Source organism: Portunus trituberculatus, chromosome 18, assembly GCF_017591435.1.
Source record: "Portunus trituberculatus isolate SZX2019 chromosome 18, ASM1759143v1, whole genome shotgun sequence".
NCBI lineage: Eukaryota > Metazoa > Arthropoda > Malacostraca > Decapoda > Portunidae > Portunus > Portunus trituberculatus.
The window spans coordinates 26,138,749-26,164,613 of record NC_059272.1 but is presented as its reverse complement, the minus strand read 5'-3'; the positions used below and the strand labels follow the sequence as shown (position 1 = coordinate 26,164,613).

At 35.8% G+C, this 25,865-nt stretch overlaps 2 protein-coding genes across 4 annotated transcripts; one reads left to right on the top strand and one right to left on the bottom strand.

The window, feature by feature from the left end:
• The first annotated feature begins 209 nt into the window (after window positions 1-209).
• LOC123505577 (RNA-binding protein 28-like) lies at window positions 210-10,822 on the top strand. Its single transcript, XM_045257056.1, has 10 exons — window positions 210-579; window positions 1,194-1,474; window positions 1,878-2,046; window positions 2,532-2,986; window positions 3,159-3,348; window positions 3,514-3,731; window positions 5,394-5,543; window positions 5,888-6,014; window positions 7,350-7,480; window positions 9,980-10,822. The coding sequence occupies exons 1-10, from the start codon at window positions 450-452 to the stop codon at window positions 10,286-10,288; spliced, it is 2,160 nt and encodes a 719-aa protein (XP_045112991.1). The 5' UTR covers window positions 210-449; the 3' UTR covers window positions 10,289-10,822.
• Window positions 10,542-25,342, bottom strand: LOC123505578. 3 transcript variants are annotated; one of them, XM_045257058.1, is made up of 8 exons: window positions 25,006-25,336; window positions 24,359-24,503; window positions 21,983-22,176; window positions 20,320-20,466; window positions 19,835-19,987; window positions 18,403-18,504; window positions 13,447-13,542; window positions 10,542-13,290 (listed from the first exon to the last, which is right to left on the bottom strand). In XM_045257058.1, the coding sequence occupies exons 1-8, from the start codon at window positions 25,054-25,056 to the stop codon at window positions 13,153-13,155; spliced, it is 1,026 nt and encodes a 341-aa protein (XP_045112993.1). In that variant the 5' UTR covers window positions 25,057-25,336; the 3' UTR covers window positions 10,542-13,152. The 3 variants fall into 3 exon arrangements, with proteins under 3 accessions (XP_045112993.1, XP_045112994.1, XP_045112995.1); XM_045257059.1 differs by lacking the exon at window positions 19,835-19,987 and having other exon boundaries at window positions 25,006-25,342; XM_045257060.1 differs by lacking the exon at window positions 21,983-22,176 and having other exon boundaries at window positions 25,006-25,337.
• Window positions 25,343-25,865: the final 523 nt, after the last annotated feature.

The window sequence follows — 25,865 nt, the reverse complement described above, 5'->3', positions numbered from 1 at the left end:
ATTAAACTAATATTGAAATAACATTATCTAGTTTAAAAATTAATGTCGCAGCTGATCCTTTTATGAAGTAGATCAAGATAAAAAAAAGAATGTGTCTTACTGTTAACAAATAGTCAGTGTCCGGTTATAAATATGCTATGGTAATTTCTATAATAAAGTATAAAGATATGAATGTTGTGAAATTTGCCATCAACATTTTCATCCTTCGTGACACAGATGTCCAACAATGGGACTACCAGACACCACTTGTTGCCAGCGTGTAGTGTCTCCACGTGCTGTTCAACATAGTTCTGCATATTTACTTGCGTGAATAATCATGCATATTGTGTGTGGTATGCACTGACCTGGTACTGTGGGCCATTTGTGGAAGTGTCAGTCCCAGGCAGCGTAAGGAGTAAGGGCTCTGAGGCCTCCCAGTGAGTGTGTGACTGCAATAACACTGACGCAGCATGGCCAGGCAGGGAAAGGATTGTTCTATCATCGCCACCCACATTCCTACTGAATTTACCAGAAGGCATATTGATGAGTATTTCAGTATCATCGGCCCCGTGAAAAAATGTCACCTGGTTCGAGATAAAGGTAAGGTAGTGCCACGTCTTGACAGCCCTCGCTAGGACTTACCTGCTTGACTGTCCTGTCATTTTCAGCAGTATGGCCCGTGAATATTAACTGGTATTAGGATTGAAATTGATAACCTTAAGAGCAGCCGACATCTGTAGGCACACCAGTCCCTTGGTGGGTTGGAAAGAGGAGCTGAATTGTGTTCCTTAAGCAGAATTTAGACATCTGTAGAAACTATGCTGACAGTCAGTATAGTGAGAGGATATGGCTTGGGTGAGTGTAAGTACTGTGTTCGGGGACATGATTACTTAGTCAAGTACGCACTCAAACGTCTGATGAAGGAAAGGAGCATCTGGGACAAAATTGGAGTAAATAGAGCAGAAGTGGGAAACAAAGGTGTCAGTCATTAAAGCACCCCAAAGTGAAACACATTGGTTGTTAATCTTTTCCCCCATTTCTGAAATCTCTATACTTGGAGTTTTTATTATTGATTCTCAGCTTAGGTGAGCACCTTTTCTGAATAACCTGGAAAATGAGCCTTCAACCTGCCAGTAGAGATTTTACATGATCTAGAATAAATAGTGCAACACCCTAGTCAGTTTATTTAATATTAATAAATATCTTTATTGCAGATGGTACCTTTAAAGGAGTGGCCTACATTGTATACAATGAATTAAAAGATGCTACAGAAGCTGTAAACACTTTAAATAATTCAACATTAAATGAAAAAATAATCAAGGTCAAATTTACTCGACAAAGGGACAATGAGAGCAACCTTCAGCCTGCAGGAAAGGCTGAAGCCAATCAAGAGGGCTCACTTGACCGAGAGAAAGAAAGCAAGAAAAGGAAACGTCTGGAGAAAAAACAAAAAAACAGGAATGGAAGAATTATCATTAGAAATCTTTCCTTTAAGGTAAGAGAAAATTTCAACTTACACATTAACAGAAAATCTGTATATTTGAGATATAATGTGTGTGTATTTCATGGATATTATTTACACATTAACAGAAAATCTGTATATTTGAGATATAATGTGTGTGTATTTCATGGATATTATTTTTAATTTTTGTTTTTGTTTTTTTATTTAAAAAAAAATGGTAGTTATATATTTAAAAAATTCAATCATTATGCAATGTGTGGCTCATCATGGAAATAAACCTCTAAAAAAGAATTTATCTATGTGCATTAGACCATTGAAGATGCTTTACAAATGATAAAACTATAGTTCATTAATGAATATAACTATGTCTTCAAAGTTATGTTATGTTATGAATAAATAAAAAGTCTGAAATTTACTTATCTGTTTTTATTTACAGGCTGATGAGAAAGCAATTGAAGATCACTTTTCACAGTATGGGAAAATAAGTGAAGTGTCAGTATTAAAGAAAAGTAATGGGAAGATGATCGGATGTGCCTTTGTCCAGTACGGTACAAAGTTTGAAGCACTAAAGGCCATCAAGGAATGCAACATGAAGCCTCTATTAGGTAACTATGTTCAGTATTAGAGTATAAAGTTATGTATATCTTTTAGTTGGTAATTGTGAACCATTGAGACTGGGGCAAAGGTACTACAGTATTTTGACCCAAATTCATACAGAGGATCAATGAAGGCAGCGTTGAGTTATATAGTGGGAATCATACTGGAGATTGTAAGGGACTGACAGCACTGTGGAAGAAAAGGAGATCTATGTGAGGGAGAATGTCAGGTTATCCACCCTATACAAGTGTGTGCTGTAATCATCATGACATTAGATAATTGGTTTAGCATTGAATGAAAGTAATCCATTATATGCAGTCCACTCAAGTAAAAATCATTTAACTGACTGATCTTTGTGATCGTCAAAATAAAACAGATGATTTAATTGGACAGTACAGACTGGTCAGCCTACATACAGCTCTTCTTGTTGCAACATTATCCTTATTTTTGTATTTATTTTTTTTATTTATATATTTATTTATTTTTTTTGAAGGGAGGCCAATTGCTGTAGACTTGGCTGTCCCAAAGGAAAAATTTGCTACTGTCAAAGTCAAAACTGAAGAACCAGAAATGGAGGAATCTACTCAAGTGAAAGAGGAACATTCTCAAGAGAATATGCATGAAGTTAAAAATAATGAAAATGTTAAAATCAAGGAAGAAAGATTCAGCAGTGACGGTGGAAGTGATGATAGTGGGCTAGAAAAAGATGGTGACAGTGAAATAGATGATGATGAAGAAAAACTCACAGTAGCAAATAAGACGTATAGTGATGGTCCAAGTAAAGATGTTGCAGAGGAGAGGACACTTTTCATCAAAAACCTTTCATATGAAGCCACAGAGGAAGATATCAGACAAGTTTTGGAGACTTACGGTGCAGTGAAATACGTCTTACTCTGCATTGATCGTCTGACTCAACATCCTCGGGGAACTGCTTTCGCACAGTTTTTGGTAACTATATTTTTCAAGCACATTTATTGTGAATTAACAGATTTTATGTCATGGTTACAGTGCTGGGTGTAGAGTAAATACACATAGAATTTGAATTTAAACAAAATATAACAATTTTCTTACTATTGTAGATAAGGGGATCCATTTATCAATCATAGTTTTTACACACCAGGAACGTGAAGCTGCTGACAGATGTTTAGAGGCAGAGAAGGATCCCTCTACCAAGTCATCATTTATTCTACATGGCCGGCCAATGCACATCATGAGGGCCATGAGTAGAAAGGAATTACAGGAAAGGAAAAGTGATGATAAGGAAGTACTGCCCAAAGATAAACGTAACCTGTACCTGGCCAGGGAAGGATGTAAGCAAATTATATTAATTATTCATTAGTGATCATATAGACATGCCAATCCTGTTTCTGATTTCTTTCCAGTTCTGTTGTATCCATTTTCTTATGGTAATACTTCTTCCTTCTCATTACTGCATGAAATGTTATTGATATAACAAGGATTTTATTTCATTTCAGTTGTCCGTGAAGGAACTTTAGCAGCAGAGGGCATCTCAAAAGCAGACATGGTTCTCCGGATTAAGAGAGAACAAGTGAAACGCAGAATGTTGAAGAATTTACATATTTTTGTATCCCCAACACGATTATGCATCAATAATTTGCCCAAAACTGTCACTGATAAAGAGCTTGGTAGAATATTTAAAAGTCTTGCACCTAAGGAAGCTATGCTAACCGAGGTAAGACCAGTATTGAATTTATCACCACTATTATCATTCCATTCCTGTACAGGGAGGCGGTGGCATAGTGGATAAAGTGGTGAGCGTGGGATCGGGCAGACGTCCACGCGTAGGTTCGAATCCCACCACGTACAGCCTTAAACGCTTTGTCATTTGTCGAGTGGTTTAAAGTTACCTAAGTGTCACCATGATAACCAGGTTCTAGGTGGTTACACCCAAGATGAGCTTTGGGGGTGATATGGGCCCTAATATGGGTACCACTATAAATAGAATTGCCTGCGCCACTAATGGGCGGAAGCTGAACAGCGCTTCCCATACACTCTTCAAGTGTGCCTATTGGCGCTATAGGCCTTACTGGGGATCTTAATTTTATTTCATTTAAATTTCAGAATACTAAGATACTGCAACCAGTCATTAAGTACTTAAGAGTAACTTTTTTCCACTATGTGTGAAGCACTGCAGATAGAAAGGGAGTCACACGCCACCTCTGTTTGTTGCATATAAGACTATTTTTATTCTTCTATCTAGTGGTAGTGGATGCAACCCCTTAGCACCACTAAAAGTAAGATAGAAAGTCTCTACAAAAAAATGTGGTTTCCTTGCTCTTAATGACACTTTCCATGAGCATAAGAGAAGGCAGGATAGGGATAGGGTAATGGGGAGATGATGTCAAGCCAAGCAGATCCAAACCCAATCAGCAGACAGTCTGGAGCAACACCTGCCCACCAACCAATTAGCTGGCTGGCAAAGGAATTACTCAGACAAGAGTCCCTTTGTAAAACAAGCTTTTGTGATGGATTGTGTGCTCTGTGGTGCTACCATTTTTTTGCATACAAGTCAGATCTACATCATTATAGAGCGTAACACTATTGAAAATATAGTGTAGCAATGTCTGGCAATCATTCTGATGAGGGAAGTCCCATGCCTGGCCCTTCAGGAGTGAGTGAAATACTCAAATACTAAACCATAATTTTGTCCAAAAATTGATTGAAATGTTGACACTTACACACACACAAAAAAAAAAAATAATAATAATAGAGAAAGAAAAAACAAGATAGCTCCAAAGTAACTGAATTACACATCTTTGAAGGCTGCCAGACTTTGATACCGTTTTCTGATATATTTTTTTTTTGTGGCACTTGACTCTCTATGCATGGCACCTCATTTGTACTTGGTAAATGTTTTATCACAATAATATTGAAGAATTATATGTTGGTGTGTGTGTGTGTGAGTATTTCAAGTTTGGTTGCTGCTTCCTATGACAAATCAGGAAGAATCTTTGTATTACAAAAGTAGTAGACCTTAGACAACATTCAACTATTGTACTTCTGCTGCCATGTAATGATTTTCAAATCTCACCATTTCTTGAAAAGTATGCTAATACATAGCTCAGCCAACCCCACTCTTCAGTTGTTACATCTACCTCAACATTTAATAAATTGTTTCTTGTCAAATTTTTTTTTTTTTTTTTTTTTTTTTTTTTCCACTGAATTCCATTGAAAACTTTCTAAGATGTCTTGGAGGCAAGCAACAGACAAACATATGTAAACACATAGGTAATAATTTGCATGAAATTTTGTCTCTCTCTCTCTCTCTCTCTCTCTCTCTCTCTCTCTCTCTCTCTCTCTCTCTCTCTGTAATGTATTTTTCTATTTTTTTCAGACACGAGTAATGAGGAATCTTAAAAACCTTGACGAGAATGGCAAGCCTATGAGTCGAGGTTATGGTTTCGTCTCTTTCACCAAGCACGAGCATGCATTAGCTGCCCTGAGAAGTGTGAACAACAACCCAGAAGTGTTCACCAATGACCAAGTAACCTAAAAATCTTTGAATTGTGTTTCATCAATTATTCTTATTTTATTATACAAGGATGCAAACAATAAGCTGGATACCACTTTCCATGTGGTTGATTTTAAGCAGTTACAGTAATGGCCTTATTGATGGTGGTGGTGGATGTGAGTAAACTGATTGACTACTCTTACTGTACTCACTTTGTAATGTTAGTTATTTCTATTGATTTTGCAGGCAATAGCATATGCTTGAGAAATCTAATTTATATTCTTTCTTTGCCTTGTACTGCATATGTGAATGTATGTTATTTTAAAAAAATTTATGCAGAATAATAAACAAAAATACATGTGATTTTTATTTTACAGAGACCTATTGTGGAGTTTTCTCTGGAAAATCGTAGTGTTTTGAAGGCACGTGAAAAAAGGATGGAGAAAAGCAGAGAAAAGAACCCCTTGTGGATGAAAAATGCTGCTTCAGCTTCTGCAAAACGAGGTAAATTATTTTTCTAAGTCAGTAACATTATATATGAGGCTGTTATTGCAAGAGGGGGATAACCCTCAAAAATGGTGAAATCGAGTTACGGGTGGCAACGTGCTCACAAAGGGTGTAAAAAGGTCCTAAGCACGTCAGCCATACCAAAACCGACCATTTGGTGGGTGTTATGAAGGTCTAAAGTCGAGCAAAATTCGCACAAAAAAAATCGAGACTAACATTGGAAGTGAGTGCAAGCTGGGGATGACCCGCAGTTGGTGGTAGTTGTGCACGAGCCAATCAACTGCGAGCGTCTCGCTACGCCCCCACGCTTGGCCAATCACAACATCTGTTTACTTGCAAGGGGGACCACGTGCAGAAAACAACACGGCTTTTAATCCTGCTTGATCTTTCTCCACAGACCCACACCATTGTGCCTTGCTTACACATAAAAGATTGTTCCTGATAATAAATTTAACTGTCTTAAGCCAGTGTAAAAGATGAGTGTCAACCCAAATGATCATACTAATTTTTTCACAAATTTTTCAGGTTAATAGTACTCAACTTTTATTAAAAAAAAATACTTTTTATTATGTAATGCAGTCAGGTAACGTAGTCTTCGTAACATACTACTCACTTTATCATAAAATAACGTAATTTCATTGATAACTCATAAATTCTTGGAAAACAGGTGCTGGAGGTAGCGAAACAATTTTTTTCACAATTTTTTTTATTACAATAATTTCTTTTTTTTTTTTTTTTTTTTTTTTTTTTTTTTTTTTTTGTATTGGTATTATACATTACATCATAAGACCCTAAAAAATTCACAAAAAACCTAACCTAACCTGGGTAACTCTTTGAGACCTTCATTTTGATGCATGATAATAGCATAGTATGCCCTTCCTTCCATGCGTAACAAGTGGCTAACTTTAAAGCATATTTTCTCGAAAGTAGGGTCATGAGGGTTATCCCCCTCTTGCAATAACAGCCTCATATATACTTTTCCCCAACAAGTACATATAGCAGTGCTCTACAAAGATGGCATTATAAAGGACGCTTGGATAGTTTTGAAAAGTTAAATACTTCAGTAGTGAACTATTGGTTTTGAGAAATCTCTTTGTCTGTAAATGTAAAAATTATAATTTTCAAAGGAATGGTGGCAAAAGTTGTTTAAAAAAGTGGCATAAGCTGAATGTTATATCTTCAAAGATTACTAATTTGAGAAAAATAAGCAGGGAGGCAAAAGGGGATAAATAAAGCAAGTTGTCAGAGTGAGCAGATCAAAGATACTTTAATAGTTTGGTTTTGTGAAAAGAATGGAAGAGAAGAAAAACTGAGTCATTGTATCATTTTTAGATTCAGTGAATGCTGACAAGCTATCAAAGAAGCATGGCAATGAATTGCAAGAAGAAGCATCTTATTCATCCTTCATGGGGTCAAAGTCAAATCCACAAAATCGGGATCTCCCTACTAATTTTGGACCTAAGGTATGTTGAATATTTGATTAAACTAATGTTTACTATTTTTTATATTTATAGCATTTTTTTTCATTGACTTAATTAACCCCTTCCTCGGCAGAAACGAGTATACTCGTTTTCACTAAACGTTCCGTTTTCAGTTGTCGACCAGTATACTCGTCTAAAACTTGACCTTCAAAAACCAGCTACAGACGTATATACTCGTCAATTCTGAGCCATTCTATGTGTGAAACGAGTATTCTCGTCAAATCGTACGCCTGGCAAAGGCGACAGGGTGGAGCGGTGGGATTTCAAGGACACTCTTACTAGACTTGCTCCGGCAACCACTGTCGTCGCATGGGTGTTGTTTCCATCCACATTACCAATAATTTTTTGTACCCTTTTCAAATAATTTACACCCCAAATGTCTAGTTCTGAGGAAGATAGCGAATATGAACCTTCCCTCAGAAGTTTGAATACTTCTGATGACACTGCCAGTTCATCAGACAATGAATATTTCTCAACAAGTGAGGAGGAGGCAAGGTGAGGGGAGAGCTTGGAGTCTATAGGAAGACGAGTTAACTCGTATATGTGTACAAAGGTATTTTCAAAATAAAAAGTTAATCACAAAAATGGGGAAAAACAGTAATTACAAGCTGTTTTCATAATCAACATGAAAAATACTATATAGAACCAAAATAAAAAAAAAATTAGTCTGAAAAAGAAACATTTTTAACAAAAAAAAATGTTGGGGAAGGGGTTAAGTAGTGGAATCTAGTGTTACAAACACGCTAACTTACAAAAACTCCAAGAAAATCAACGTTGATTGTTTATTTTTTTGTATTGGCTTGTAAACCAAAGTTCATGCTGTGAGCTACCTCCAGGTACGCTGTTGTTAGTTGGTGCAGCGGATGTCTAGCATCTGCTTTCGATATATTCAGTTCGTGATTTTTTTTTTTTTATTTTTTTTTTTTTTTTTTTTTTTTTTTTTATTTTATTTTATTTTATTTTATTTTTTTTTTTTTTTTTTTTTTTTGCCATGGAAGTATTTCTCATGTTGTGCTAGCATTTTGTGCAGTTATTTAGCATAGCTTCTTTTGTCTGAGCATGGCTCCTAAGGAAGTGGCAGTAAGTAATGACATATGCCTAATTAATTTCCGAAATATTAAGAAAAGGAAACCTCCTTGTACATTTTGTGAAAGGCCATTCAGATGTAAAGGAAAGCATGATGAAAAGGCTAAAAATAGTGAAGAAAAAGCAATTGTAATAAAAACAATTGTAGCAATTAACCCCTTCCCGATGGAGTGAAGCACCAAATAAAAAATCGTCTATATATAGACACTAACGACTTTCATCCATACGTCTGTATATAGTTTCCCTGCAAATGGGTACTCCTGATTATATAGATATAGATATATATATATATATATATATATATATATATATATATATATATATATATATATATATAGACTCTGCCACAAAACTGAACAAACAATCAAATCTATATATAGACTCTGCTGCAAAACTGAACAAGTGATATCTATATATAGACTCTGCCGCAAAGCTAAACAAACAATTGAATCTATATATAGACTCTGCTTCAAAACTAAACAAACAATTGAATCTGTATGCTTCAAAACTAAACAAACAATTGAATCTGTATGTAAGTGTTGTTTGTGTTTGATTGGTGATAATGTATGTCAATATGCTTGTATGAATGTTTTAGTTACTCACATCCAGGACTTGTGACCTGGATGTAATTTACTTCCACTTTTCTTCGTATTTTTTTCACAGACATACTTGGTTTGTACCTATTAATTTTTAGGCAATATTGCTGGTGTGTGGTACAGTTCTTTCTCTTTGACATGATAGGCTAATGATAAAGTGCAAACAATGAAAAGAATTTCCACTATTAGCTTATGTGCATAGCACATCTACCATCAACAAAGCAAAAGCGGTGACTGGCCTTGCGAGGCCATTTTGACCAGTGTTTGGGTAGTTGAGATGCCAGAGAATGATATTTTTTTTTATGAATTTTGTTATTTGTAATGAATCGTCTATATACAGACGACACTACAACTTAGTGCAGTAAAATAAGAACAAGCATCTATATATAGACAATCTGACAAAAAGTCCCATTTTCGAAACATCTATATAGACATCATTCACCAGGAAGGGATTAAAATAAATTCAGTGATTAAGCACGGAACTAAGCTAACTCCTACAAAATCCGCCTACTTCTTCCACCCTATACCTCTGGTAGGCAGTGTATTTACATAATTTTCATTTATATTTATTGGAATTTTATTCAACGGAAACGACCAATCTTAAAATTGAATTCTACCAGTCTAATGATGACGCAAAAATCTCTGAGGAACTAATATTAAGTTTAGTTATTCATCTAAAAATATATAAAACATAAATTTCTTTTCACTTGCAAACAGTGTGTTTCTATCCTTTTGCAATATTCTCAGATGTGAGCTTACTTATACTAAGATAACAAACCTTTTTCTAAATATTTCTTAGGTCCGGCATGCTAAGAAGAGTCCTGCTGCAGCAAAAATAAGCAGGAAGCAACTCAGGAAAGAGCAGAGGGATCGTGCTCAAGGGAAGAAAAGAAAACGTCCTCAGAACAGTGAAGCCGATATGGAAAGTCCAAAGAAAACAAAGAAAGAAGTTGAAAGTCAGCCTAAAAAGAAAAAGAATAAAAAGATAACTAAGCGTATGAAGACAGAACTGAAGAAAGACAAGTCATTCAACTTACTAGTGCAAAATTACAAGAAAAAGATGTTATCTGTTGATTCATCTTCACAGAAAAAATGGTATGAGGATTAATTGATGTCTAACAGTTAAGCTCAACCATTTTTTTTTTTTTTTTTTTTTTTGGGGAGGGCTTGTTTGATTTCTGATAAGTATTTTATGTACAGTTAATAAAGAATAACAATGTTCATTATTTCATTAGCTACTGTATATAAGTACATTAACAATATTAGTAACATTATTGGCACTTGTAAAGTACTGGGCTAGTGATTTTGCTAGAACAGATTAGAAGTGGAATACATGAAAATTATATATATATATATATATATATATATATATATATATATATATATATATATATATATATATATATATATATATATATAACATTTTCGAGTTTAATTCATTCTGTGACAGAGCTCGTATCTCAATTTGCTCATGATTCAAATAATTTTTTCTCCATTGAAATTAATTTAAATGCCGTTAATCCATTTTAACTTCCAAATTTTTTTTTCCTTACTTAAGAAAAAAATATTTATCCATAAAAAATAATGTATAAAAACATCATAAAAGATAATGTAAATAAATAAACTGGTTTAACCCCTTCAATACTGGAACACATTTTTACCTTGAGATTTGTGTATGATAAGACAATTTTATTGACAGGAAGGTCAGAAGATTGATGGCAACAGTCTTCAGTATTCTAATCCCCATATAGAAGTTTCTGAAGCTGTATAAAATCATCAAATAGTAAGGGAAATAAATATGGAAACACATCATAGTACTGAAGGGGTTAATAAAGTATATTATTTGGAGATCAAACAACTTGGGCTAATGAAGATGCTGGCAGAGGTTGAGGGTGGAGGAAGTAAGCTCCAGGCAGAGGAGAAGGGTGGAGCTTGTTTCATTTTGTAGTTTTTCAGTCATATTCATTCATCATAAACACTCACTTAATCAATGAATTTTCTTTTTACAATCTTAATGTTATAGTTTAGTGCTGAACTTAATTGGTATATTTTTTTTAATTCACTTTTGCTTAACTTGATTCCTTTTACTTTTTTTTTTTTTTTCCACACTTCTCTTTTTTTCATCTGCAGAGCATTTCACAAAATCGTTATCTATAAAGGTCTGTCTCAGCCTCCTTTCCATGTTTCCATGTTTAAACATGTCATTACAAGTGCCACTTGCTTAGGACCCATGGTCAGACAAAAGAAATTTTGCTAAATAACTACACAAATAGCACAAAATGCAAACACAGCAGGAGAAATGCTTCCATGGTGAAAAAAAAAAGTAGAAAGTTCTACAAGACATGAAATAAAGATCACTAGGATAAAAGGAGGATAAGATAAAAAAAAATATGAGAGAGAGAGAGTAAAAACCAAGGTGTACAGTACATGTTTAATAGCTAATAGTCAAGATTTGCTGTAAGGATGGTAATATGGAATGCAGCTAGGTTGTTCTGTATAGAAATTCTGAAACTTGCAGGGACATCATTTATATGCATACTTTACTTTGATACAAATCCATAAATAAATCACCTTTCCTCTAAAATCACTTAAGTGAAGACCAAGATCTACATAATTCCAGTCAGATCCTATTCAAACCTAAACTGTTCCATCCTATGACAACAACAAGTCCGTGTAATAACAACAAAAATGTTCCATATGACCTCCGTGGCTTTTTTCTTACTTCCTACAAACAAACACTTGAGAATCACTCAAAAGTATGAATACTTTTTTCTACTTTATCTAATTAAGACAAAATACTACGAAAGTGAAAAAAAATTAATCCAGACATTATTCTAATTACAAAGTAAACTTCCTACATATATCCTACGAAAGTGAAAAAAATGAATCCAGACATTATTCTAATTACAAAGTAAATTTCCTACATATATCACTTGTTGGTCATAGTTCTGAAGTGAGATATTACTACTCAGACTCCTCCATTAGTAATTACAATTCAGGATGTGACTTGTAAATTAGTGTATCATAATATGAAGCCACTATTCTTTACAATTAAAATTTGTTAAAGATGTGTTTCTTCATAAATCAAAATTTTGTATCATTCAACTTTTTAATTTTGTCATCAGCGCACAATAAATAGTGTATCCAAATGAAAATAACTTTTCAGGTCTCAAATATTGGTATGTATTTATATGCTGTGTGTGTATTGTATTCACGGTCACCCATGCAACTAGCTTTCCCCATTATGGAACAAGTTCAGAGCTCATAAACTGATCTTTTGGTAAGACTGAGACCACACCACATTCCATATACTGGGAAAGCAAGGCCACAAACCCCTCGAATTACATCTTGTACCTACTTGCTGCTAGATGAACAGGGGCTACACAATTTAAGAGGACTCACCTGTTTGCCTCACCACACCCAGGACTCGAACCCAGCCCTTCTCGGTTGTGAGCCGAGTGTGCTAACTACGTGGTGTGTGTTTACGGTTGCCAGCAGGTCATCCAGCCAGCCTTCCCCATTACAAAGCAAGCTCAAAGCTCATACACCAATCTTCAGGTAAGACTGAGACCACACCACACACTAGGAAAATGAGGCCGCAATCCCTTGTATTACATCCCATACCTACTTGCTGCTAGGTGAACACTGGCTACACATTAAGAGCCTCGGCCATATGCTTCACTGTGTCCAGAACTCAAACCCGGGCCTTCTCAGTTGTGAGTTGAGTGTGGTAATCACTACACTATGTGGTGTGTGTGTGTGTAAACACAATTATATATATGCATTATGCATGTATAGATATGAAGATCCTACTTCCACTTAAAGTTCACAAGAAAGATATCAGTCCTTTCTCCTTAACCAAGACAAACATTTTCAAACTCAAAATTTTTACCTGCCCAAAAGAACGTTTGGTCCCACTATACTATGGCAGCTCGTAAAAGAATGCTTGCAGTATTATGAGACCTAAAGGTGCTACTTACCACCTGTTTCTAGATCTGAGTGACTTGGAAGTGATACTTTTAATCGACATGTTTTGAAGGTGTAATCTCTGTTTCCAAGTTTCAAGACAACATTCAGAAAGTAATTGTTGATCCGTTTAGGCTTCATAACCTGAAATATACAAGTTCATTATCATCAAACTCCTTCTATTTTTCAGAAAGTAATACATAATTTGCTTTAAGCATGACCATAAATCACATGGTAATCATGAATAAAACATATAATGCATAAAAACATTAAGAGACCTGGCCATTTTTATAAACTAACCTTTGAAAACTGACATATCATGATATTTTCTTTATTCACCAATTCATCCTCTTCATGTTCTGGAAAAATTTCATCAGGAACATCAATACCAGAGTGCTGAAAACAACACCAAGAGTATCAATAATAAAACTACACACAGTGTCAACATTTTGTTATTACTGAGAACAAATTCATTAACTCCTTCCTGGCAGCAGAGCAGATGAGTGTATTACCAAATAAAAAATTGTCTATATATCGATTCTTTTGACGTTCATCCATACATCTATATACAATTTCCCAGTAAAAGGGTATTCCAGATTGACATCTATATATAGAATCTGCTGCAAAACTGAACAAACAATTGAATCTATATATAGATGTTATTTGTGTTTGATTGATGATAATATGTCAATATATTTATAAGAATGTTTGAAGTTACTCACATCCAGGACTTGTGACCTAGATGTAATTTACTCTCACTTATTTTTGTATTTTTCACATACTTGTTTTTTACCTATTCATTTTCAGGCAATGCTGATAGCATGTGGTACAGTTCCTTCTCCTTGGCATGATAAACTAATAGTATAAGAAAATGGGAAAAATGCAAAAAATTTCCAATATTACCTTATGTATGTAGCAAATCCACCACTGACAAAGCACAAGCAGTGACCGGCCTTGAGAGGCCTGTTGGCAAGTGTTTGGCTATTTGGGATGCAAAATAATGACTTATTTTATGAATTTTGTTACTTGTAGTAAATAGTCTATATATATATATATATATATATATATATATATATATATATATATATATATATATATATATATATATATATATATATATATATTTATACACATATATATATATATAGACCATGCTACAACTTGGTGCAGTTAAATCAGAACAAACTTCTATATACTAACGATCTGACAAGTCCCAGTTTTGAAATGTCTATATACAAATCCTCCGCTGGGAAGGGGTTGAATCTACACCAATATGAATATTGACCATGAGGATTTTATATCATTCTTGTTATTGAAATTATAAAGAATCCAAATTTGAAAGTTTAAATTTCATTTTCATAGAGTATTGTCATATCTCGCCAAACACAAATTTGCCGAACATGAATCTCGCGTATTCACGAATCGGTAAAATATACCATATTTCGCTGAGCACGACTCTGACTTGTGATTGCACGATTTGGTCTCCATTTGAATCTCCCGCTGGTCCTGGTGGATGCACGCAACCTCCCCTCCCAAGCGTCTTGGACTCGCCCCGGGGCTAGCGGTAGCACGCTGCCTCGCGCCACTCACTCTCTCCTTGTCGTGCTGTTGTTGTGTGCAGACGTGGTTCCCTTGCGCTCTCTTGATTTCATCTTAGCCATGACCAGTCAGAGGCCCATCACTTCATATTTCAAGCCTTCTCCAACCAGCAAATAAACTAAATAAGGTACAGTAATACTCCGCTTAACGAACGTTCGTCTAACGAATTTCTGGTTTAACGCACTATATAAAGTTAGACCAAAAAGTCCGCATAACGTACAACCACATCCGTTTTAGCGAATTTTCTGGGTTTTGATTTGCCGGGTGAGGAACCGAATGCGGCAGCTTCGCTGTGATTGTCTGGCTCCCCGCCTGTCTCTAGCGCTCCTGGAGCTGGATCCAAGAGCAACCTCCTGCCGCGAAATGGCTTCCATGAACACTTGGAGGGACAGTGACAAGGTTGCTCTGAGGTTGCTGGGAACACCACCTCTGGAGGTGGTGTTACTGTCTTATATATGCATATATGTTCACAAAACATTTCTATTAACTTCTTACAAACCTTGCCCCAAGAAAGGATTGTTTTGTAATGCATAAAGTGAAATCTTACATAGAATACCAAAAAATAAAGCAGAGATGATGAGATCGGCCACAGACGGCAGAGACTCCGGCGACTTGGCCGCTTCTTCTTCTTCTTGTGTCCTTTTTAGCTTGGCAGGTTGTCTTTCATCACGATATTAAATTTGTTTCCACTCCTCTATTGCCTGCTATAATGGATATCATATCATAGTATTCATATATGCTCCTCATTGCCTGCTATAATGGATATCATATCATAGTATTCATATACGCTCATGCCATGAGGATAACCTGGACTCTGTGGCACTGAGCGATAGTGAATTACTAATAAAATACCATGGTATTTCATTAGTAATTCACCATCATTCACTGCCACGGACTCGAGGTTATCCTCATGGCATGAGCGTATATGAATACTAAGATATGATATCCATTATAGCAGGCAGTAGAGGAGTGAAAACAAATTTAATATCATGGTGAAAGACAACACGCCAAGCTAAAAAAGTCACAACAAGAAGAAGAAGCGGCCAAGTCGCCGGAGTCTCTGCCGTCTGTGGCTGATCTCATCATCTCTGCTTTATTTTTTGGTATTTCATGTAAGATTTCACTTTATGCATTACAAAACAATCCTTTCTTGGGGGGCAAAGCTTGTAAAGCTATATATATATATATATATATATATATATATATATATATATATATATATATATATATATATATATATATATATATATATATATATATATATATATATATATATATATATATATATATATATATATATATATATATATATATATATATATATATATTTACCCATGTGGTATGTTGGGGACCAGCCCAGAACGCATCTCCCCCTATTTCCATTATTTCCTATAGGAAAATTACATCCGCTTAACGAATTTCCGCTCTACGAACAGCTTTGACATCCCCTATCCTGTTCGTTAAGCGGAGTAATATTGTACTAGTACTGTAGTTAAATAAAATGTGTGTTTGGTACTTCATTTTTTTATTTTTTATTTTTTTTCAGTCTTTTTGGTAAAAAAAGTTTTTTTTTTTTTGAGGATCTGGGAACCTAACCCCTATTTTCCCATAGGGCCTATTATTCGCCCAACACGAATCTCGCTGTGCACGACGAGCTCAGGAACCTAACTGTCATGTTGGGCGAGGTATGACAGTATATTATTTCTAATCACTTACATGCTTTCAGTCAGGGATTCTCAATCTGGGATTTGCAAACACCCAGGGATTCACAAGATTTCCAGGGGTACTAAGATGGCTGATCTAATAATATCCTTTGCAGTTTAAAATTGCTTACTGAGTTAAGGTGAGTTCACATGTGCCAATTTGCAACTAAAATTGCAAGTTGGTAGTTTCCAACTGAATTTTGGTACCTAGTGACTGGGGAAAACCAGTCACAAAACAAGACCAATATGTTTATCTTGTTCAGTTGATTTGTGACTTTATTTAAATTGTGATGTCATGGAGTAAGTTTTGGAAATGTGGTCTCTAGGTGTAGAGAAGATGTTAGAGTTGGTGAGGTTAGGGTTGGTGAGGGAAAAAGAACACATCTGGGACCCAAGAAATTAATTATACAGTAAAAAAAAAAAAAAAAAAAAAAAGATACTCCTTTCTTTCCTCCTACTTAGTTAAGAACGTATCCACAGGCATTTTCTTTTCTGTTGACTCTTCCAGTACGCCAAAAGAAGAGCAACCACCACTTCAGCATCATCAATGGAGGAAGACATCTTGGCAGGTAGCTGTTTGTTTACATTCACTTCCCGCCAAGGCGCCAAATTGTCGATACTTTCCAGTCGCTATGTGTGACGTTTTCCAACTAGAAGGGCTCAGCCAATACTTCTAGCAACTTGCAATTTCAGTCTCAAATTGGCATGTGTGAACCCGCCTTTAGTGTCAGTCACTAAATTAACATTCTGTTCAATGTCAGATTACTGGAGATTTGGGTAGATGGTCTTATAACGCAGGGGGTTATTAACAATAAAAAGTTGAGAACCTCTGCTTTAAGTAATTCTTCTCTGTATTAACTAGCCTTCCTGAAATCTAGAAATCAGAACTGTATACCATTACCTAAATAAGGTCTAACCAATACAAAAGATAACGTTGAGATTTCTTAGTTGTATGAAGTAGCATATTTTTATGCTTCCATAAAGTAGTAGTTTACTTTCTATCCTTATGAGAACTTGTTTGTTTTCCAATTTTGACTGGACTGAATTCATAGTCGACATAAAACAGGTCCAATCATTCTGCTCTCTGGGTGACAAAGGGCAGTGCACTAACACTATGTATTTGCATAGAGTTAGCTATCTGTAATTGGCATTTTGAGTTTAAAGATTAGAAAAAAATTACTGCAATAAAAGTGTGAAAAAATTACTAAATCAAATTATATTTTTCCGAGCAAATGAGTATAAAAATTGCTTAAAGATGTTCTACCAGCAACCATTTCCTGAAAGGTTAAAATTTGTTTATTCTTTTGTCAAATTAAATACAGTTAAAATGAATGGCAAGGAAATATCAACAGGGAAAGAAAAGGCAAATACCTAATTTTGGAATAAAGTAATAAGAGAGGAAATAAGCAAAACGTTATTTAAATGCTGATAAATCAACTGATGGTGCGAGTAGAATGTATAAAGGCGTTGATGGAAGTTTAGTGAAGGAAACATTTTGTAACTATGAATGTAAAGGGTATGGATGTACTAGGGTAAATAAAAAATTGCTGAAAGTTTGGAATGGAGATGCAAGATAGGAATATATGTAATGTCTATTTGGATCTATAACAAAGGGGTAAAACAACAAAAGTAAATATCCAGGATGTTAAAGAAGAAATATTTGTAGAGTAGTAAATGTATACAGTTCTACATGCAAAATATTTGTAGATTGGTAAATGTATGTGCAGTTCTACATGCAAAGTATAAAAATCCTAATTTCAGAAAGTGAGTGACCTGTACAAGCTGTTAAATATGTTAATAGTTAGAAAAATAAAAGTTAGAGTGAGATTTCAAGCAAAATTAATGTGATATTTTTTTAAAGGCATCAAAAACTAAGTTGGTTGTCCAAAGAAGTTTAAAATCAAATTGACTGGAGAAATATGAGTGCTATATAAGACAGTCTTAATGCACATACTTCTCTAGATGTCAGCATCTTGTATAAGATGAACAGCCTTAGTTTTTTATTTGCTTCAGCAGCTGTCTTTGGGAGACAAGGTTTTTTATAAAGACCATCTATCTGTTGGGAAAAAATATATACAATGGTTACAAATGCAAAATGCTGTATGTAGACGTATAGTGTAATGTAATTATGAGGGATGGTGTGTGTATTTACCTAGTTGTATTGTACAGGGTTCGAGAGGGGCTCATAGTGTGTGTGTGTGTGTGTGTGTGTGTGTGTGTGTATTTACCTAATTGTATTTACCTAATTGTAACATACGGGAAAAGAGCTATGCTCGTGTTGTCCCGTCTCCATATCTATTAATGTCCAGCTTTTTCTTAAAATCATGAATATTCCTTGCGTTGACCACTTCCACGTCTAAACTATTCCATGCTTCCACCCTTCTATGAGGAAGCTATATTTTTCACATCTCTCCTATAAGTGGCCATTTTAGTTTTTCCCATGCCCTCTCGACATTCTTCCATTCCACATACACAGATCTTCCCTATCCATTTTTTCCATGCCAATCATCACTCTGTATATTGCTATCAGGTCTCCCCTTTCTCTTCTGTTTTCCAGGGTTGGAAGTTGCATTCTTTTCAGTCTGTCTTCATAAGTCAAATCTCTTAAGTCAGGCACCATTTTCGTTGCAGCCCTCTGTACTTTCTCTAGTTTCCTTATGTGTTTCTTTAAGTTCGGAGCCCACTGTATTGTTGCATATTCAAGCCTCGGTCTTATCATTGCAGTAATTATTTTCTTCATCATTTCTTCATCTAGATATCCGAACGCCACTCTTATGTTCCTCAATAAGTTCAATACTTCTCCAATTATTTTGTTTATATGTCTCTCTGGCGATAGGTCATTGGTAATTGTCACCCCAAGGTCTTTTTCTTCATGACTGGTTTTTATGTCTTCATTTCCTATCTTGTACATACTCCTGATTCTTCTTTCACTCTTGTGTGTGTGTGTGTGTGTGTGTGTGTGTGTGTGTGTGTGTGTGTGTGTGTGTGTGTGTGTGTGTGTGTGTGTGTGTGTCATATCTCCCTTCACTTATGCAAACAACTAAGTTTAGCCTTGAAGGGCAACAGACAGTGTATGAGGTGCCATTAAGGAAGAATGGGCATGGAGATTGTACCAGATTGAAACATTCTACAGGTTGTGTGAATTACATGTGTTGAGAAGGGAGTGATGGTCTAAATTATACAACCATAATTCACAACCTATCAATATGTTATGCTTCTGCACATTCTCTCTCTCTCTCTCTCTCTCTCTCTCTCTCTCTCTCTCTCTCTCTCTCTCTCTCTCTCTCTTTATAGAGAGAGGCTCATCATTCGGTGTGGCACTTGTCATGCTTACTGTCATTTTTTAAAGTAATTGCAGAATAATAAGCAAAATTTACATAACTAACCTTGCTGGGGATTTCCATAAAGGCAGGCTTCCACACTTCTTTAACTTTGCTGGGGATTTCTAAAGATGCAGATTTCCATACTTCTTTCTTGCCAATAAATGATTTCAGTAATGCATCCATGGTAACATGTGATGCATCATCTGACTCATTTGACTAATAACAAAATTTAAATGAACAATCTATTAGATGACAACACTTTATCTTATAGAGCAAAATAAAAATAAAGCTTACAAAACAATAAAGGATGTTTTGTCATATGACAATCAATATCTAATCTTATGAACTAAGATATTTTTGGAGTTTCCCTGAAAGGATATTTGTAACTAAAAATCTGCAATAATTTCTATCCATACACATCATACTTGCACAATTTACTATTTACCACCACTTAATTCCTTAAGCCGTAAAGTGCCACAGGTAAATCTTCTGTATACACTTACACTTTTCATCACTTTTATCTATTCAAGGATTACCACTGTACTTACAAAGTCACGTATCAGCTTCCCATTTCCTTGCTGGATCAACTCTTGTATGTGTTTTGTATATCTCAGCAGACAATCAGGGACATGGAAGGCCCTCTTTTGCAATTCTCTTACCAATTCAGTTTGAAGGAATTCAGCTTCATATTCAACCTGGAGAAACCAACATGTACCCATGAGAAAAAAACAAGTTAATAATAATTTTCCATAGATAGTAAAAAGGCCAATATTCCTGTAAACAGAATGCATATGTTTGTGTCATAAAGTGTAGAAACAGCAGTGAGACACCTAAGGGAATGGCGACAGCATTTGTGCATCAAATTGTCATGTTTATTTGCAAATGAGCTAAGGTAGTGTTATTTTTAATGTATAGGAGTGAATAAACTGGCATTAAGTCTTACTTGTATCAATTAAGAAAGTTTATATATGTGTGTGTATATGTGAATTGTTACATCTGTAAATTACATACTGGCAACATTTGAGTGTGATTGAGTGGGGGTGCAGATGCGTGGCAAGAGAAGTCTGCTTTGTAGTCTTGGTCAAAGAGGAAGTTTTTAATATACTATTACTGTGAATGTTCCCTATGCCTTAATGGACTATGAACAGAGTAAACTTGTGAAGTTGCTAGGCACATGACCCAAGAGACATATTAAGTCAGATGCTGAGATATGAGTAAAGAGCAAATATCCAGACAAAAAGTGTCAATGACTGAGTGAATTCAGACAAGAAAGGAACCTCCAGTTGCATAACAATTATGTCCAATGATGCTCAGTGAGTTGATATATATACCTAAATGTAATGAATCGTTAATTTTCCATATGAAATAAAAAAAAAAATTTTAAGATCCGAAATTCAGAATTCTCTTATGATTAGTATCTATTATATGATTGCATTTAATTATATTTCCATTAAATGTTATATTCAAATGTATACAAACATAACAGAATTAGCCTGGAATTTGCCTCAACATTAACTGAAAGTCCCATGAAATAATGCAATCTCTTTCTGGATTCTCACAATGGGTCAGGTTTTTGACTGCAACACTGTAGTCCCACTTAAACTTGATTTCTCACAATTTCTTCCTCTTCCCAAGGACAAAGCTACAACTGAGGGAGCTCCATGGAGATTGAGCATATACTGAAGAAGGAACTTGACATGCTTCAAAAACATTCATGATTTCCAGAACACATTTTTGCAGTGACAATAACAAGTGGAGAAGCAAATGGAGGAAAAGTTTCATAATAACAATACCACACCTAATAACAAACTGCACCACAAGCCACACCACACCATAAATTGCACACAACAAACATCACACAGCTAGATGACATCATACATACAACTAGCCAAACAACAACCCATATTACACTTATTCACACAACAAACATCACACTTTATAACTAATATCTCACCTACCACACCATGCCATACATAATACATAACTGCTCCATACATCTTGCATAAAACCCAGGCATTTTAGATACAAACAAGGTCATATTATGTCACACATCTGAGCCAAATAGCAATCCATATCACACCCAATTACTCAATGTAATCATCTACCTCATAATTATGCATAGAAGAGGCTAGCCAATAAAAGTGGCCATTTCCAGTTAAGTTATTTGGCCATTATTGTCAGAATTATCTTACTACAGATGATAAGTCTTACCCCTTTTGAGCGGGCCTCTAGAAGCTCTGGGACTTGTTCAAGTATTATACATCTTATATGACTTAACACAGAAAAATTAGGTGAAGAGCATTTCAGAGGAGTGTAGATAGTGAATGCTGAGTGGGAATTAATTTTCCTGTCATACTTCACACCAAAGCAGGTTTTATCCACAATATGCCTCAGCCTGAAATATTCTGAAAGAAATTTGCCTATCATCAGTTTTAACTGAAAACTTACCAATAATATACAAGTACATCCTAAGTCAATTAAGTTGCTACACTTATTTCTAGTACATAATATCATAGCCACATTCTTGGTGGCTCAAAATGGAATAACTAGTAATGCCCCCTAAGCATTGCCCACAAAGAACAGCCAACAATATGATGACATTATTGCCAGACATATAATTATTTAGTTCAAAACATGGTGCTATTGCAAATGCCTAGTGTCACCTATTATCAGCAGCATTCACTGCTGACTCTGTGCCTGCTCACCTTAAAATGCTTTACTTCCCAACAATACTACTTGTTTTTGGCATTTGGAGTGATCATTGATACCATATTTGTTCAAGTTGTTTTCACTGATGTTCATATCTTTTATTACTTTAAGCAAAAACTGTAGCTATCTAAATGCAATATTTCATGGTGTTAATGGATTTTTGGAGGTACCTAGATAAAGATCTTGGAACACATAACTGTTTTTTCCTATTTAATCTTAAGTTTGTTACATGGTTGCTCATTCAATGAATGCATTTTCAGGAAGGTAACTCAATCATATATCAGGAATTACCTGTAAATGTGCACAATGGTACCCAAGGTTATGCATGTTCCAGTGTACATCCAAATCAGCTCATACCCTTTCCTGACACCAAGATTTTGCATCAACTTACCAATGTGAACCTGACTTGCACCAATGCTATCAGTGGCGTCACACCAATGTATTCCTGCCTAAAGCCTCAGTCCTGCCTAAACTCACACTCAGTCTGGGCATATAACTTACAAACAAACAAGTAAACAAAAATACATACATACTACTCATACATACATACATGTGAGCACAACAAATTTCCACTTCAACTGCTGCTATGAGACTTGAGGCAGAGACAAATAACCCTGTTGTTTACATACACAATTGGATAGTTTGTTAGAGTTGGCAGGGAAAAAAATTGATAGTCATGAGTTGGCCAGATTTGGGTAGTTTCATGCATGCATAGTCAAAACATATAAGGTGATCAACTTCAAATTTCAGATACGTACTTGATACATGGTCATGAGAAATTTTCACAATAGGACTAAGGCTTCAACCTGACCTCCCATTAATGTCATGCCCTACTAGGATCCCTTGGGATGATCAACTGACTTGTGCGTCATGCAATGCTTTCCATGGATATACCCTCCAAAACATTCTGCTACTGCTGGATGAGCTGTAGCAAACACTTGTGACAGCAGGCTTGATTAAAGAGATGTTAAATGGCACTGAAAATCTTAGATGGTTGTTCATACCCATCAGGATGCCTCAAGGACAAGGAATTTTAAGAAGTTAAGGCAATTTGTTTTTTCAGAGTTGCTGCTGAGGCAGTGTAATTCACCTTCACCTCGGTCGCCTGCTGGTCACCCAGCCAGTCTTCCCCATTACGGAGCAGGCTCAGAGCTCACAGACCGATCTTCGGGTACGACTGAGACCACATCAATACACAACACACCGGGAAAGCGAGGCCACAACCCCTCGAATTACATCCCGTACCTATTTACTGCTAGGTGAACAGGGGCAACACATTAAGAGGCTTGCCCATTTGCCTCGCCGCTTACCGGGACTCAAACCCAGCCCTCTCAATTGTGAGTCGCGTGTGCTAACCACTACACTACGCGGTGTGTAGTGTGTATGGGTACCAAGGAATACAAAGAAGACAAAGTGCACTCACCAGCACCACAAGCACCCACACTTTCTTTCCCTCTTACCCGCCCTCAATCACTCTCCTCTCGCTGCTAACTGAACATTCCACCTCATTTACTGACCTTTATGATTGATACTTCACTGCTCTTCTACATTTTGTATATCCATTTAGTTGCAATGTAAGTTATATTATTTTATTCATTTATCTTTTTCCTGGAACAGTCTAACTTTCCCACAAATTTTAATGAGATATGAAGATCCAGCATGTACCTAAATTGGGTTGTAACCTGTGACATAGCATAGATTAAAGATGTAGCCTGGGTACCACTGTACTATAAACATATCTGGGTAATAAAAAAAAACACTACCTTCACTTCACATTGTAATGATCAAACTAAGTATACTTTCCCATAAGATAGGCATGTATTCTGAATAGAGCATACTGAACATCTCTCAAGCAATTCATACTGTACATGACTCAACTTTCATTTGGTCTGTGAGGGAGAGCTCCTGCTTTAATCAGCTTTTTTCTCCATTCATCCTCCACAAGCTCTACTTCCTCAAGGTTCTTCCAATTCTGCCGCACAACATCCATGAGGAATATCACCAGCTGTTCGTATCCATTGATCTAAAAGGTAGATATATATATATATATATATATATATATATATATATATATATATATATATATATATATATATATATATATACTGCTGCACATAAGAGAAAAATAAAGTAATTATTAAATACCATTGACTTAATTTTTATCAATATTGGACAATGTCATGTACACGTCGAGAATAAAAACGTCATACTGTACGAGTGAAATAGTACAGCAACTAACCACTTGTAAAACATCCTTCGAGACTATCATGGTAGCACAATTTTTTTCCCTCAAACATTACCAAGTGAGGACATAAATGACAATCAAGGTCCTAGTGATTCCTGAGTAGCCTTGACAATCCCACCACTACAATGATGACAGGTTCATACACAATGTCTTACTCTGCAGCATGACGTCCTTTCGTGAAGCTATGCCGTGAATGCTGTGTTTGTCTGAATGATACACACGCATCAGCCAATGATGATAAACAACTATACATAATGTCAGATGGTGCACTGATACTCACAGGTGGGTTGAAATACAGATTTGCTAGCTGATCATTTCGCTGCTGTGCCATACTGACGGAATTAAGATTACTGCAGTCCCATGTGCACTCCAGTCATTCCACTCTCTGGTCTAGGGCATAGGCCCTAGCGTTTAAAAACAAACTACTATTGTGCAACACTGCTTCCTTGACCATGTAACAACCATCACAATCCCGCGGATCCGCAAGACGTACTCTCCTTGCTTCTGGCTGTTGCCGTGCCCTACGTACGTACATCACATGGCATCCGCTTCGATCGAGTCTCTTGAGATTTCGGAAGTTCGGAACACTTCTTGTTCCCAAGTTCCTAGCTCCCACAGACGGCCCCTCATGTGAAATGCAAATTTTGCACATGAATGTTGTTTTATTTGTTATGGTATTATCGCGCATTTTCATTGTCAAATCTGTAGCTCTAATAAGGATCGAGTATGTATAACCCACGTAGTCTCACTCCATAACAGCATACAATGTTCGTCTTCCGTCTTACCATCTTATTTGAGAGGAGAAAATGGATTGCAATAGCCTTTTTAGGGTTTTTAAATTACGAAATAAGTGAACGATTAACAATCGATGCATGTAATTTGACAAATATAGAAAACAATTAAGTAGCGCCAAAATGCACTTTAATAGCGATATGCAACAGAAAGATATAAATAATCATAGTTTTCGTTAATTTTCAATTTAGACCAAGGAGATTGAAATTCAGTGGTATAACGGCATGACGTCACAAAAGTGAAGCCGACGCGCTATTGGTCAGCTGCTGCCCCTACCCCCCTTACACCCAAAAACAACAACCGCCCATTAAAAATACATGGGAACGCCCGAGTTACGCTCCCTATTTT

Bases quoted from the DNA above. Each gene is read 5' to 3' on its own strand.
- LOC123505577 (XM_045257056.1), top strand. From the start codon at position 450: ATGGCCAGGCAGGGAAAGGATTGTTCTATCATCGCCACCCACATTCCT. The intron at 3,732-5,393 runs GTAAGACCAGTA...TATTTTTTTCAG, and splicing joins AGGAAGCTATGCTAACCGAG to ACACGAGTAATGAGGAATCT. The intron at 6,015-7,349 runs GTAAATTATTTT...TATCATTTTTAG, and splicing joins TTCAGCTTCTGCAAAACGAG to ATTCAGTGAATGCTGACAAG.
- LOC123505578 (XM_045257058.1), bottom strand. From the start codon at position 25,056: ATGGCACAGCAGCGAAATGATCAGCTAGCAAATCTGTATTTCAACCCA. The intron at 22,177-24,358 runs GTTGAGTCATGT...AATTTCTTTCAG, and splicing joins CCCTCACAGACCAAATGAAA to AATATTTCAGGCTGAGGCAT. The intron at 13,543-18,402 runs GTATGTGCATTA...TGTTGTTTTCAG, and splicing joins AGATGCTGACATCTAGAGAA to CACTCTGGTATTGATGTTCC.